At 40.3% G+C, this 16522-nt stretch overlaps 1 protein-coding gene across 7 annotated transcripts in view; it reads left to right on the top strand.

Annotated features, from left to right (window-relative positions):
- The window catches only part of KDM1B (lysine demethylase 1B), a 54062-nt gene that overhangs the window by 25331 nt on the left and 12209 nt on the right, over window positions 1-16522 (top strand). For all 7 annotated transcript variants that reach the window (XM_060023584.1, XM_060023578.1, XM_060023583.1 and 4 more), the window contains 7 exons: window positions 1744-1920; window positions 2296-2370; window positions 5538-5675; window positions 6567-6738; window positions 9497-9624; window positions 10634-10765; window positions 11164-11238. In XM_060023584.1, coding sequence (XP_059879567.1) covers window positions 1744-1920; window positions 2296-2370; window positions 5538-5675; window positions 6567-6738; window positions 9497-9624; window positions 10634-10765; window positions 11164-11238 — 897 coding nt within the window. The remainder of the gene's footprint in view (window positions 1-1743; window positions 1921-2295; window positions 2371-5537; window positions 5676-6566; window positions 6739-9496; window positions 9625-10633; window positions 10766-11163; window positions 11239-16522) is intronic.

The raw sequence follows: 16522 nt of genomic DNA on the forward strand, positions 1-16522 counted from the left end.
GACAAGGTAGAATTATTCATTTCCTCTCCAGCAGGCTTGAGGGAGGTATTCAATAAACATTTGCTGAACTAAACAAAACTGGTCAGAATTTCCTGTAAATAAGTTGTGAAGATGCACTTTTCAGAAACAGCCTTGGGTTCATTTTTCTTCCCATTTCTTTTTAGTTGACTTTGAAATTTGACTTATACAGGAGAAGAATCTTATAAAAAAAACAAATCCTCCACTTATCAGTGTGGATCTATTTTAATTTGTAATAAGATAGCAAGTATTGTATCTATTTAATACTCTAGTGGGAAAACTCAAATATGGTTGCTTTAAAGGGGTCAGACTTTGAAATGATTTTTTAAATCTTTATTTATTTTATTTTTATGGCTGCGTCAGGTCTTAGTTGTGGCATGCGGGATCTTTCTTTGCGGAGCGCGGGATCTTTCATCGTGATTTTTTTTTTAACGTCATTAATACCAACACGTGTTTTAATCTTCTGCAGCAATCCAAGCCAATGTTGTACGTGTTATTTCTTTCACATTTTGAGTATATAGTCATCTTCCTGTGTTCAGGTTCTGTTGGAGCTGGGGCTTGGGGACAAGTAGAGGAAAGGCCAGGGTGGGCCCTCTCCCCACTCCGCCACCGCCAGCATGGCCCAAGCCTGTTCTAACTTCGTGACACTGGGCAGAGGCCACATTACTCTTGACTCTTTGAAACAGACCAAGGCCTTGCCAAAGCTGCTGGGGTGAAAAGAGAAAGGCAGTGTCTTTTTTTTTTTTTTTTTTTTAACAAGTTCCTAAGTCCATTCCCCCCATGTCTTATCAGTGATGAGTGTCCAGCTTTTTCTGCTGCCAGTGCAAGCAGCATCCTGGGTTTCTGTAATGGCCTTTGTTGTGTGACTTATTGAATCAGGAATATATTTGTGGTATGGTCTGCCTCCACACTCCTGGGTCAGTCATTCGGGTCAGTCATTCTCTGCGAGGGGAAACTTAGGTGATAAAATGCAGATTGCTATGTGCTTCTTTTGTCCCTTTCTCCTTTTTTTCCTTCGCCAGGCAGACCTTCCTTTGGTCTTACTATATCTTAGTGATAAATGATGGATTCCAATTACCTGGAGAGGTTGTTTTTTTTTTTAATTGTAGTAAAACACACAACATAAAATTTACCATTTTTACCCTTTTAACCATTGTAAAATGGATAATTCAGTGGCATTAAATACGTATACAGTATTGTGTAACCATCACTTCTATGTAGTTCTAGAACTTTTTCATTACCCCAAGAGGAAACTCCACACCCATTAAGCAGAGACTCCCCATTCCTCCCTTCCCCCAGCTTCTGACAACTACTTTCTGTCTCTATAAGATTTGCCTGTTCTGGGTATTTCATATAAACGGAATCATACAATACGTGGCCTTCTGTAACTAGCTTCTTTGCTCAGCATAATGTTTTCAAGGTTCATTCCTGTTGTAGCATGCATCAGCACTTCATTTCTTTTTATGACCAAATGATATTCCATGTATGGATAGACCACCTTTCCTTTATCCTTTCATCCACTGATGGACACTTGGTTGTCCTGGCAGTTTGAATAGTGCTGCTGTGAATTTTTTTTGAACCTATGTTTTTAGTTCTTTGCAGTAAATACATAGGAGTGGAATTGCCGGATCATACGGTAATGCTACGTTTCACTTTCTGAGGAACCAAGAGTTGTTTTTGGTTGGTTGGTTGGTTTTAACAGTTTGGTTTTATTTCCAAACACAGGAAGCTCTTACTCCTCAGAAATGTATTCCTCACATCATCGTCCGGGGTCTCGTGCGCATCCGATGTGTTCAGGAAGTGGAGAGGATACTTTATTTTATGACGAGGAAAGGTCTCATCAACACAGGAGTTCTCACCGTCGGCACCGACCAGCATCTTCTTCCTAAAGATTACCACAACGTAGGTGACTGTAGCTCTAGCAATACCACCACCATCGGTCACGATAAATGCTAGTACATTAATGTTCATAATACAAGTAAAACTCCCGTAAGCACTATAAAAGTTAGAAGGCAAGACTTTTGTAGAATATGCATTTCTCCAAGGGAAGAGAATATCAATCACTATTCCTCTAGGCGGTAGAAAGGAGGAAGGGCTGACTCAGGACAAGTACTAATGTATTCTTCAGGGAAATAACTTGTACAGACAGGACATCAAGGAAATACAGATGAACGAACGTTGCCCAGCAGCTAGTACCTTCTATTACATTGTTTCCATTGCTCTAATTGGATTTTTGTTTCTTTTTCTTTTCTTTCTCTTTTTTTTTTTTTGTTAAAGAAATCAGTCATCATTATTGGAGCTGGTCCAGCAGGATTAGCAGCTGCTAGGCAACTGCATAACTTTGGAATTAAGGTAAGATTTGGGGGACATGGAGGCGGAAACAGATGGTTAACTGCTCCTTTGGTCCGAATGTTCTAAGACTTGGAAACTAGTTCCTGATTTTAGCAAAGAATGCTAAATACATTATATCTTTATAACTTTACAATAGATCCTAGAAAAGATACAAAATTTGCAATTGGTTTAATTGAAGAAAGGTAGAGGAAATAGAAACTCCAGCAGCTTTGGAGAGGATTTTAGACTATGATGGGCAAGACTCAAGAGACTCTAAGATGATATTAAAGCAGAAATTCTTGGGACTTCCCTGGTGGTCCAGTGGTTAAGACTCTGCGCCCCTGCTGCAGGGGGCACGGGTTCGATCCCTGGTCAGGGAACTAAGATCCTGCATGCTATGTGGTGTGGCCAAAAAATAAAATAAAAAGTAAAATTTAAAAAGCAGAAATTCTTGACATGTCATTATTGACACAGCAGTGAAGAAAAAGCCCTTGTTTCTGCAATAGTTTGAGACAACAAATAGCAGCTTGGAAATGCACCATTTCCTGCATAAAAGTTAATGAACTATCCAGTTACATTTTCTTATGAAAATCACACTTTGAAAACAAACAATCTTTGCTTTTGGAAGCAGGATTGAATTAGTTAATCCAGGGTTAAGACAGAATTATGTGACTTTTAAAGTACTGTATATTTTTGAGGTATCCTTCTTCCCCAAGGAGAAGGATATTATTTCTTTTTATCTAGTATGTTGCCTTATTCTAATTGTTCAAAATTAGCCAAAATAGAGACGATTACAAAAAAACAAAAATTGTGCAATTCAGTATCTAATTTCCATTAGATTCATTCAAATCTTCCAAATTTCTGGGACTTGCTATGTCTGACTCATTTCTCCTTTTTTAAAAACTTGTTTTGCAAGGACTTTGGTCTTCCATTAAACCAAATGTGAAAATCAGTTTGGTAGAATTGAATTAGTCTTTCGCTGTATTCTCTCTGGCTGAAAGAAACAACTTCTTTTTCACAACGTTTTTCTCTGCTGGAGGAGTTTCGGCGATGAGAAAGTTTCCAGTGGCTCTGCCTAAGAGGTTTTCCTTTTGGTGGAATGCAAGACCTACGTCTTGGATTCTTATATATATTGCTGACAAAACAGAAGAATCTGAGTTGAATGTATAAGAAGTCTGTTTGCATTTCAAAATATTGTCTAAGTGGTATTAAGCTATGAGGTGTTTTAATTGGTCATTTATGTATTTCAGCATTAGATATTAGGGCCAAGGTTTCTTGTTCATTTTTCACTTGGGAAACCCACAGATTATGTTACAAGGAAGGTTAGTCCTAGCCAAAGTCTAGGAGGGGTGCTGTCTTTAATGTTCAGCCTTCCTCTTATAGACTAAAATAAACTAGAAACGGATGGTTCTGAGTTCATCTGAAGTCAGAGAAAGAAGGTGGGGAGGGGAGAATCACAAGCTGTAGCCTTTCTAGTTGGAGAAAATGAGAAATATAGGTCCAAGGAAGAAGCATATTTAGGGGACCTCTGTTATTCTCCCCTTTCTCTAAGGAGACCCTGGGGAGGTCACCCCACTCCCTCGTGGTTAGGAAGTAGACTCCTACTAACCTAAGAGATGTTTAGCTCGGGGAACCTCCTGGAGCAATTTGAAGAAGTGCTTTTAGGGATCCAGAAATGAAAGGACTGGTTTTGCCCTGAAGAGGATTCACATTTTCAGTTACCACAACCAAGGGCAGTGAAGCTCTTTGAGCCACGGGGCTGTCCACCTGAGAGCAGCTCCCACCACCACCAGCATCAGAAATTTGGAGGAGATAAAACGGTCTGGGTGTGGTGGGACCAACCTGCTTTGGCCAAGCCTGTGAGGCCATACTTAGATATAATGACATATGATTTTTTTTTTTTAATAATAGTCATAGGGAAGTTAAGGCCTGTTTACAATGCTAAAGGAATTTTGCTACAGACACAGATATTTCATAGGACAAAACCACCTCTTTAACTTAGTTTTTTTTTTTTGCGATACACGGGCCTCTCACTGCTGTGGCCTCTCCCGTTGTGGAGCACAGGCTCCGGATGCACAGGCCCAGCGGCCATGGCTCACGGGCCTAGGCGCTCCGCGGCATGTGGGATCCTCCCGGACCGGGGCACGAACCTGCGTCCCCTGCATCGGCAGGCGGACCCCCAACCACTGTGCCACCAGGCAAGCCCCTAACTTAGTTTTTAAGAGTGCCTTTTAATTTATGGAATACTATTTAATAAAAGCTTTCAATGTGCATTTCACATGCTAGTTCATCCAGTCTTATCATTTTGGGATTCGAGAGGAAACAGTTTGAGGGGCTTCTCCAGCAGACCACTCACTTACTCCTTGCTAGAGCTTGCGTTGTTTGTTTTTAACATCTACTTGGGCTCCTATTCACACTGCCCTCTTTTTTTTTTAATTTATTTTATTGAAGTAGTGTTGATTTACAGTGTGTTAATTTCTGCTGTACAGCAAAGTGATTCAGTTATACATATAGGTATGTATACATTCTTTTCCATATTCTTTTCCATTATGGTTTATCACAGGATATTGAATATAGTTCCCTGTGCTCTACAGTAGGACCTTGTTGTTTATCCATTCTATATATAATAGTTTGCATCTGCTAATCCCAAACTCCCAGTCCATCCCTCCCCCTTGGCAACCACAAGTCTGTTCTCTGTGTCTGTGAGTCTGTTTCTGTTTTGTAAATAAGTTCATTTGTGTCATATTTTAGATTCCACATATAAGTGATATCATATGGTAGTTGTCTTTCTTTCTGACGTACTTCAGTTAGTATGATCATCTCTAGGTCCATCCATGTTGCTGCAAATGGCATTATTTCATTCTTTTTTATGGCTAAGTAGTATTCCATTGTATATGTGTACCACATCTTCTTTATGCATTCGTCGTTGGACATTTAGGTTGTTTTCATATCTTGGCTATTGTGAATAGTGCTGCTATGAATATAGAGGCGCATGTATCTTTTTGAATTATAGTTTTGTCTGGTTGTATGCCCAGGAGTGGGATTCCTGGATCATATGCACACTGCCCTCTTTTTAAAGTTGTTTCTCTAATAATATAATAATACATTAACCGGATATGAAACTCATTTAACAATGTCACTGTACATTTATACTGCATCCTATTCAGCTTCCCTGATTGTCTTTTTAGGTGACTGTCCTGGAGGCCAAAGACAGAATTGGAGGCCGAGTGTGGGATGATAAGTCTTTCACAGGCGTCACAGTGGGACGAGGAGCCCAGATTGTCAACGGCTGTATTAACAACCCAGTAGCACTAATGTGTGAACAAGTGGGTTTCTTTAAGATTTGTATTGTAGATAAAGAAAAGAAAAAATGGTCTCAGTTTGCTTGTGTGCAGTATTAATATGCTTCTAAATAATATGTAACAACCCCAAAATGATTTCTTGCCCCCTCACGCCCTCTGAAAAGTAAATAACAACAAGTATAGTTCTTCCTTTCTGCGAAGGTGGAACTAGAGGACTTAAAATATTCCCCCCCCCGCCCCAAGGTCTTTAATTGTATTTGTGCGTTATTCGCAGGCCACTTGATTAGGGTTGCCAGGTTAAGCAAACAAAATTACAGAATGCCCACTTAAATTTGACTTTCAGATAAATAACAATCATTTTTTTAGTATAAGTATGTCCCACATATTACACGGGATATTTTGCATGCAATATTTGGGACATACTTATCTTAAAAAAAAAAAGTATTCATTGTTTATCTGAGAATCAAATCTTTCATCAGGCAAACCTACCTAGTGTCTTTGAAGACCTATGGTAGGCCCAAGGATTTTTCTGAACTATTTGTTGACAGTCAATTCAATTACAACTTCTGTGAGCGTTCGTGTGTTTGTGTGCTCTTTCACATGAGATTCCACAGAGGAAATAGGATGTCAGAGCAGAGAGAGGCGGTGCACAGCTCTAGCGTCTGAAACATTGATAAATACTGGCTGGAAAGCTGTGGAGGGCGTGGCATAGGAGCTGTTGCTGGCACGCTTACATTCGCAGATTCCATGCTGGTTTTTCACTGCCTTACTTTGCTGCCATTCCCCAATCAGCATTTGTTTTTGAGAGGTCCTAGACCCTTTTCTCCATGAGAGCTCTGTCTGATTTCAGCTTAGAACCTGTACCTGTTTTTTCCAGGGAAAACTTTTCACCTTCTTATTCTTATTATTTTGAAGCTTGGCATCAGCATGCATAAATTTGGAGAAAGATGTGACTTAATTCAGGAAGGTGGAAGAATAACTGACCCCACTATTGACAAGCGCATGGATTTTCATTTTAATGCTCTCTTGGATGTGGTCTCTGAGTGGAGGAAGGATAAGACTCAGCTCCAAGATGTCCCTTTAGGAGGTATGGGGAGAATGATGTTCTGATTGTTCCATCTGAGTCTCATTCTAACCTGAGCTTGATTAGCGGTAGCATCATTCATCCACAAGCCTGGATGGATGCAACAAGAATAGTCCTCAGGAGCGTTCCTTTTGAACTGACCATTCCACAGAGGGGAGCAGAACTGCCTCAGGGACCTTTAGATGCGTGTGTGTGTGTGTGTGTGCGCGCGCGCGCATGCACATACGCACACATAATTCTTTACACAATAGCCAGTGTTTAAGAAAATTATTTAAATGTTTAATTTTCAATTTCCCAGAAGAGCTTACTTTTAAGGAAGCATGTGGTAAGCTCTATGTGAATAACAAGCCACCACATAATGACTCTTCTAGATAAGAGTTCCTGTGTGAAAGGATTCCTTTTCTTTTTTGGACAGTAGGTTAAGATTTTTTTCCAGTATATTTTGTTTAAGAATGCAAGACTCTGTATTATGATTTAAGAACTTTAATTCAAAGTTTTTAGGCTTTGGTACTAAATGGACAATATTCACCCTTTAGAAAACCTGACTGTAACAGCTCATTTCCCTGCGGGCGCCCGCTGAGATCTTACTATATTGCTTCTTAAATTGATATTTGTTTAACCTACAATTTCATGACCTGAATGTATTCACTTGTAATTCTTGGAAGCATGTCGGAGTTTCTTACAGTACGAGCATTTGAATCCAATTGGCAGGGTATTAATTTGCTTCAGCTATGTGTTTCTGTGCAAGGGGTCTCAAGTCTCCATCCTGGAATACACTCTGTCTCTGTTTGGGGTACATTTCTCAAGAGCAGGGACTGTCTGTCTCCTCTTTTTATCCTCTCTCCCCGCCTGCCCCACGCCGCCAACCCCCCTCGCCCCCCGCCCTCCCCACCGCGACCTCAATTCTTCGCCTCTGAGACCAACCCACATTCTAATCGCCCTTAGTAAGTGTTGACTGACAAACCGTAACAGAACATTTTTAGAAACTTAACTGGGGTTGACAGGGAACATTTAACCAAATGTGGTGTCCAGACCAAGTGGTGAGTTGTTGAATTTTCTGGAAATGAAGACAGCGACTAGGCGTACTTGCATTATGTTGTCAGAATCTGGTTAGTGTTTTTGCACATGTGTGATAGTCGCTGGGTGGCGTTTTTCTTTACAATTCTTTCAGGGCCACCAAATACAAAAGTTAACAATATTGCTTTGTCTTGGCTTTACTTAAAACAAGTTATTAAGGGAGGATCAGCAACACTTACTGTGTAAGTAGTTGTTTCATCTCATTAGTATATTTTTGGAAAAGCTTCAATAATAGTATGCACATCTCTCCCTGAGGTTACAATTAGAACCTGCCTGGCCCTATCTCAGCTGTCTGAGCTCTCACCTTATTAGCATTTAGCTGAAAAGACAAAAATATAAATACTAAGAAGCTAGAGTGAATTTCACAAAGCAAATATACTAAAAGCTTTTAAATGTTATTTACGTAGAGATCACACTGAGGCTTCTCTCAGTCTGTTTATACTGTTCTAGCAGTCTTGGTTCTTCCCACACCTCTACAAAACCTAAAGGAAAATAGAAACCACATAGCAGGAGGCAGGAATGGGATTGCTACAAAAAGGTATTAAAAGTGGAAAAAAGCCCAGTGGTCTAGGGGCAAAAGCCTAGCACAGAGGTGCCACAGACATCCCCATACTACAGTCTAACATAAGAATGGAACATTTTAATGAGAACCTTGAGTTGTCAAAAAAAGAAAAGTTAACTGATGCTCCGTTCTGTTTCTAGTCAAGCATGTGCACAATACTTTATAGAAGCTTTGAGACTGCAATGTATCTGTGGGGTGGTTGTCACCACTGGGAAGGTTATAAAGAAGTAACCTGTGCTAAGATTCTTATACTTTGTCAGGCACAAGCCTTCCCCCACCCCCCCCAAAAAGGAATCTAAGCCAATCATTGGAACGAAGTTCCAGGTGAATGGGATAAATAAGTGCTGGGGGTTGATAACCAAGGAGCGATTCCTGAGGCTGGTAGTGACCAGGTGACGCTGGTCTGTAAAGGACGGATGGGACTGGGGTGGGGAGGGCATTCCAGGGAGGGGTGTGGTAGTAGCAGACTTTGCAGGGTTGGCATTTCCAGGAAAAGATTGAGCAGCAGTGCAGCAGAGCCTGTGAGTGGACAGGTGGTGTTTGCTGTCTTTGGAAAGGCTAAAAATGTGCTAACACTGTCTGGCTGTGGTTTTTGGAATTTATTACATAGGCAATGGAGAACCAGTAATTAAAGGTGTTGAGCCAGAGGGTTGGCATGATGAGAGTCCATGATGGACTATTTGGAATGTTTGGGAGAGAAGATAGCCAGCAGTCAGTCTATGATAGGTCTCTTAGTTGAGGTGAGCTGTTATAAGAACTTGACTTTAAGGTGATGGCAATAGGACCAGAAAGGGAGTGGGAATCCTCTCTCTGTCTTTATATGTGCAAGGGTTACTTTTCCTTTATCTTGAGCAAAAGAAGAAATAGTCTCTCAACTAAGCAGAAATGAAACATGGTTGAAGACATAGAACCTGCATAGTTTTGTTCCCCATTAAGATAAGCTTTTACTTCCTGAGAGAAACCAACCTTATCAAGACAGATGCTCTTTCCCCCTGAGTTTACCTGGGAAAGGTCTTCGAAAGTTTGGGGCCTTGCAGGTTGAAGGAGGTGGAACGCAAAAGATAAGGAATTCGAGAATAATGTTAAAGTTTTTTTTTCTGCTTTGCTCCATTCCCATTGCAGAAAAGATAGAGGAGATCTACAAAGCTTTTATTAACGAGTCTGGAATCCAGTTCAGTGAGCTGGAGGAGGAGGTCCTTCAGTTCCATCTCAGTAACCTGGAATATGCCTGTGGCAGCAGCCTCCATCAGGTGGGCTTTGAAGACGCTTGTTTCTGTGTATGTGTGTGTTTTATATATTGAGATATTTAGCCTGGGATGGTCTGGATAAACGGGGAACAATGGGTCTGCTGTTTAAAAGATCAAACACCAGGACTTTAGAGTATATGAAACCCACAGTGGTTTTGAAAAAAAAAATTTTTAAAGCAAGAGAAACCTGTCTTCAAATCATACCTGTGAAGACACCCAGTCCGTAAACCTGAATACAGGAGGGCTGCTGGGCTGAGTCAGGGAGGCGGCAAGAGCCAGTGTCCTTGCCTTCCCCTTGCCCTCCTTGGGGGCCCTCGAGCCATTTCTGTGCAACTGTGGGCTGAAAACACTGCTCCTAAGAAACCAGAATAGAGCATCTTTGCAATTAGGATCTGTTCATCTTGCTAAAATAAATTTAAACTTGCCTAATTCATGTCACCAACTGTGATCTCGATACTTGGATATGCTGTACATTGAACAGCGGTTCTGTGGATGACCCCTCAGTTAATAATCCTCTTTGGTGGGGCGGGCAGGGACAACAATTCATGTTTCCATTTGGTGATTCTTTGCAATTGGAATCACACTTTTCCAAAATCATGCTGCATTTCAGTGTCTGTGGAATTTCCATGTTGAAGACATCTAGGTGGCATATTTATATATGGAGTTGATTGAATGCAATTCTCCTCTCATGGAATTCTCCTTATCCAGGGTTGTTGATGTATAATACACCTTTCATTTTTATCAGGGAGTGGTACCCATGCCCAAATCACGTCTACCTTTTGTTCCAAAATAAGCTTTCCTGTGCTTTATTGAGAGATCTCCTTTCCCTGGCAGCGGTATCCACCTGGGTTTATCTATTCATGCCCCACCCCCCCCCACCTTTCTGTTTTGCCCTCTGCCCTCTGGCCTGAGGTGGTCTTTCCCACCTTGGGGCTCCTGTTTTTGTCCCTCAGGTGCAGGCTCCAGGGTTTACACCACCTCTTGTTTCCCAACCTATCCTGATGTTTCCCAGGTGTCTGCTCGCTCCTGGGACCACAATGAATTCTTTGCCCAGTTTGCCGGTGACCACACCCTCCTCACTCCCGGATACTCCGTCATCTTGGAAAAACTGGCAGAGGGACTGGACATTCGGCTCAGATCTCCAGTGAGTGTCCACAGTGGTGGGAGGCTCTGGTTTGGTGGTGTTTGGAGAATGTGAAGTTTGGGGCACGTGGATTACACAGGAGACAGGTGCCTGCTCTGATGTTCAGCCAGTGTCTGCAAATACTTTTGATACTATGATCAGTCACATTATCCTTGTCGACGAGGTAGCTGCTGCTGTTTGGAAACAATAGTGGCTGAGATGCATTTTCATTAATAATCAAGGGGCTGAGTGAGAGTTCCCTGAAGTAGCAATACCTGTTGTTTAGTTCTCTGAATGCCAGGAAGTGATTCGCCATGGCCTTGGAAATGTAAACTCCCATAATAAGAGAATTAGAAAGGATCCTGGATCATATGGTTCCATCCCTTATTATGTTTTTCATAACTGCTTTTCTTGAGCAGGTAAAGAGTATTGATTATTCTGGAGATGAAGTGCAAGTTACCACTACAGATGGGACAGAGTGTACAGCACAAAAGGTAAGTGCTGTGATTCCACTAGGTGCTGCCAGGGGCCTGGGAGTAAGGGAGACCAGTGTTTTCCACCAAGCAGTTTGCCTTTGGCAATCTGCCCAGAACCTTGTTCGATTTCTGGAGAGCTCTGTATCTCTACTTGTTGTGTATGGATATGCAAATCAGATTTAATTATTCAAACACTATATAGATTCATGGCAGATGGAATTCTGAATAGTGTTTCTCAGAGTGGGTTCTACGGTACATTAGTTCTGAGAGTTGACAAGAGAAGAAAACTTGGCCAAATTAGTTTGTAAAGTATTATATACTACAGTCTAAGTTTAGGGTTAAATAAGAGCACATTAAAGGCTCTGAGAAGTCCTGCATTTTAAAAACCTGTTTTACTTTGTGTAATTCAGTGGTTTCCAAGTTGGTGGTGTTTTTTGTGTTTGTACCATGGAAACTTTTTTTAAATCAGCTCAAGAACACTCTGCATTTTTATCTTGAAAGTGGCAGAAGTACTTTTATATCATTTGAATTTTTTGTAAACAGCTTTAGTAGGCGGACAGTGAAAGGTGCTGTAATGTGATCTATGAAATCACACTGAGATTTCTGTAGTGTTGGAAAATAAAGTGTTGGGGGTGGAGGGGGATTAATAAACCCCATAGATTTATTTAAATTTAGTTATGTCTGAAGTGATTACCAAAAAGTGTAATTGATGAACCATCATAAGTTCCTAAACTAGCTGTGTTTTATGCTTTTCAGCTAGCTAAAAAAACATTTCACAGTCCTTGATATTCATACAGAAATGAAGGACTGCCTGTCAAATGGGAAAGACGGGGTAGAGTGTATGAGCCCAGGGGGATGTTTCCTCACATTATTCCTGCCATTTACTAGCTGGATAGTGAGTATTGGTCATATAGGCTTTGGAGTAGCAGTAGTTCTCAATCCTGGCTGCACCTTAGAATCACCTGGGAGGTGCTTAAAAAGAAAGCTTGCCAAGCCCCACCCTGCAGAGATTCTTGCTGAATTGATCTGGTCGTATTTTTAAAGCTTCCCAAGTGATTCCAACATGCGACCAGAGTTAAGAACCACTGGGCAACAGTGTTCTTATCTGTGAGTCCCCAGGTGAGAATCAGGCTAATATCTAACATTCTTCCTGGTGGTAAAAAAATTTTTTTAATATCACCTTATAAAATTGGAAGTCGGCTGATGGCTCAACGTCTGGTATTTTGTGACTTTGCTTCTTTGCATCCAGGACAACATGCTAGGTGTGCTTACCCTGCTGGGTCACCCTCTGCCTGACCCTGACCAGGCATATTTGCTTTCTTTCTTTGTATTCTGGCTCTTTAGAATAATTAGAACATAGTTTCAGGCTGTGATTCAAAGCCTGCTCTGAAATGCGAAAAGCAAGTGTGTTTATTTTTAGTAGTCAGCACAAATCACAGAGTTTCAATTGAAAGCTTCCCCAGCTTATAAGTGAAAGATCTCCAACCCAACAGCATACACCGATAAACACTTAACAAACTGTAATTCAGTCTAGGCTGCTTCCACTGAGACCTAGCGTTAGTTCCTTACCGGGGTATGTTTATATCTTTTGCCTATTTGTTTACCTGAGTTTGTGTGTTTCTGAAAGCTTTTTTTTTTTTTTTTTTTGTCATTAAGAAAACATCTAGATCTTATTTACTTATAGTCTTATATACCCAAGAGTGTAATTGTTCCTTTTTTTCTTTTTTTCTTTTTGTTGCATGGTGGCTATTATCTATAACCACATTGAGGAGAGAGAACATGTTTTATATTTTATAAAATTTTCACGTGGCAGAAAATAGTGACAAAATCACAGGAAGAGCTCTGAACTTCCAGTGATCCTGGAGTTGGGGTTTCAATAGACTACATCTTTGATGAGGGTAGCAGTCGATATGGTCCTTGGTGTTCAGCTCCTTTCCCATCCAACTGTGTTATCCTGTACTGCAGATGATGGAAAGTACACACGTACACACACACACATTTCCCAGTCTCCCTTGCAGCCGAGGGTCTAAATATGAATTGGGTCTAGCCAGTCAGATGTACTCGCATGAGACTTGGGAGGTGTGGTATGGCTTTTGCTTCACTTCTGCTGCCTTTGCTGCCAAGCAAAATGGTCTAGATGTTGGGTTCTTCCACAGCCGGAACATTAGAGGTCCCAGGATCCACTCATTTACTACCTGGAAGTCAAGAGCCAGGGCATGAGGTATCCTTTTTGCTGGTGCAGCTTGTTCGATAAGTGGCATGTTTCTGGAGCTGGTAGCCGTAGTAATGGCTCCTGACTGTGACAGTGGTAACATGGTTCTAGAGCCAGAAATTTCTTTTTCTTTTTTTTTTTTCTTATTATCTGTTTTATACACATCAGTGTATACATGTCAATCCCAATCTCCCAATTCATCCCACCACCACCACCACCCCCCCCCCGCCGCTTTCCCCCCTTGGTGTCCATACATTTGCTCTCTACATCTTTGTCTCTATTTCTGCCCTGCAAACCGGTTCATCTGTACCATTTTTCTAGATTCTCCATATATGCGTTAATATACAATATTTGTTTTTCTCTTTCTGAATTACTTCACTCTGTAGGACAGTCTCTGGGTCCATCCACGTCTCTACAAATGATCCAATTTCATTCCTTTTTATGGCTGAGTAATATTCCATTGTATATATGTGCCACATCTTCTTTATCCATTCATCTGTCGATGGGCATTTAGGTTGCTTCCATGACCTGGCTATTGTAAATAGTGCTGCAATGAACATTGTGGTACATGACTCTTTTTGAATTATGGTTTTCTCAGTGTATATGCCCAGGAGTGGGATTGCTAGGTCATATGGTAATTCTACTTTTAGTTTTTTAAGGAACCTCCATACTGTTCTCCATAGTGGCTGTATCAATTTACATTCCCACCAACGGTGCAAGAAGGTTCCCTTTGCTCCACACCCTCTCCAACATTTGTTGTTTGTAGATTTTCTGATGATGCCCATACTAACTGGTATGAGGTGATACCTCACTGTAGTTTTGATTTGCATTTCTCTAATAATTAATGATGATGAGCAGCTTTTCATGTGCTTCTTGGCCATCTGTATGTCTTCTTTGGAGAAATGTCTATTTAGGTCTTCTGCCCATTTTCTGATTGGGCTGTCTGTTTTTTTAACATTGAGCTGTATGAGCTGTTTATATATTTTGGAGATTAATCCTTTGTCCGTTAATTCATTTGCAAATATTTTCTCCCATTTTGAGGGTTGTCTTTTCTTCTTGTTTATAGTTTCCTTTGCTGTGCAAAAGCTTTTAAGTTTCATTAGGTCCCATATGTTTATTTTTGGTTTTATTTCCATTACTCCAGGAGGTGGATCAAAAAAGATCTTGCTGTGATTTATGTCAAAGAGTGTTCTTCCTATGTTTTCCTCTGAGAGTTTTATAGTGTCCAGTCTTACATTTAGGTCTTTAATCCATTTTGAGTTTATTTTTGTGTATGGTGTCAGGGAGTGTTCTAATTTCATTCTTTTACATGTAGGTGTCCAGTTTTCCCAGCACCACTTATTGAAGAGACTGTCTTTTCTCCACTGTATATCCTTGCCTCCTTTGTCATAGATTAGTTGACCATAGGTGTGTGGGTTTATCTCTGGGCTTTCTATCCTGTTCCATTCCATTCTATATTTCTGTTTTTGTGCCAGTACCATATTGTCTTGATTACTGTAGCTTTATAGTATAGTGAGAAGTCAAGGAGTCTGATTCCTCCAGCTGTGTTTTTTTCCCTCAAGACTGCTTTGGCTATTCGGAGTCTTTTGTGTCTCCTACAAATTTTAAGATTTTTTGTTCTAGCTCTGTAATAAATGCCACTGGTAATTTGATAGGGATTGCGTTGAAGCTGTAGATCGCTTTGGGTAGTATAGTCACTTTCACAATATTGATTCTTCCAATCCAAGAACATGGTATATCTCTCCATCTGTTTGTGTCATCTTTGATTTCTTTCATCAGTGGTATAGTTTTCTGAGTATAGGTCTTTTACCACCTTATGTAGGTTTATTCCTAGGTATTTTATTCTTGTTGTTGCAATGGTAAATGGGAGTATTTCCTTAATTTCTCTTTCAGATTTTTCATCATTAGTGTATAGGAATGCAAGAGATTTCTGTGCATTAATTTTGTATCCTGCAACTTTACCAAGTTCATTGATTAGCTCTAGTAGTTTTCGGGTGGCATCTTTAGGATTCTCTATGTATAGGATTATGTCATCTGCAGACAGTGACAGTTTTACTTCTTCTTGTCCAATTTGTATTCCTTTTACTTCTTTTTCTTCTCTGATTGCCATGGCTAGGACTTCCAAAACTATGTTGAATAATAGTGATGAGAGTGGACATCCTTGTCTTGTTCCTGATCTTAGAGGAAATGCTTTCAGTTTTTCACCATTGAGAATGATGTTTGCTGTGGGTTTGTCATATATGGCCTTTATTATGTTGAGGTAGGTTCCCTCTATGCCCACTTTCTGGAGAGTTTTTATCATAAATGGGTGTTGAATTTTGTCAGAAGCTTTTTCTGCATCTATGGAGATGATCATATGGTTTTTATTCTTCAGTTTGTTAATATCGTATATCACATTCATTGATTTGCGTATAATGAAGAATCCTTGCATCCTTGGGATAAATCCCACTTGATCATGGTGTATGATCCTTTTAATGTGTTGTTGGATTCTGTTTGCTAGTATTTTGTTGAGGATTTTTCAGTCTATATTCATTGGTGATATTGGTCTGTAATTTTCTTTTTTGGTAGTATCTTTGTCTGGTTTTGGTATCAGGGTGATGGTGGCCTCATAGAATGAGTTGGGAAGTGTTCCTTCCTCTGCAATCTTTTGGAAAGAGTTTGAGAAGGATGAGTGTTAGCTCTTCTCAAAATGTTTGATAGAATTCACCTTTGAAGCCATCTGGTCCCGGACTTTTGTTTGTTTGAAGGTTTTTAATCATAGTTTCAGTTTCAGTGCTTGTGATTGGTCTGTTCATATTTTCTGTTTCTTTCTGGTGCAGTCTTGGAAGGTTATACCTTCCTAAGAATTTGTCCATTTCTTCCAGGTTGTCCATTTTATTGGCATAGAGTTGCTTGTAGTAGTCTCTTATGATGCTTTGTATTTCTGTGGTGTCTGTTGTAATGTCTCCTTTTTCATTTCTAATTTTATTGATTTGAGTCCTCTCCCTCTTTTTCTTGATGAGTCTGGCTAAAGGTTTATCAATTTTGCTTATCTTCTCAAAGAACTAGCTTTTAGTTTTATTGATCTTTGCTATTGTTTTCTTCGTTTCT

Source organism: Delphinus delphis, chromosome 10 (genome assembly GCF_949987515.2).
Source record: "Delphinus delphis chromosome 10, mDelDel1.2, whole genome shotgun sequence".
Lineage (NCBI taxonomy): Eukaryota > Metazoa > Chordata > Mammalia > Artiodactyla > Delphinidae > Delphinus > Delphinus delphis.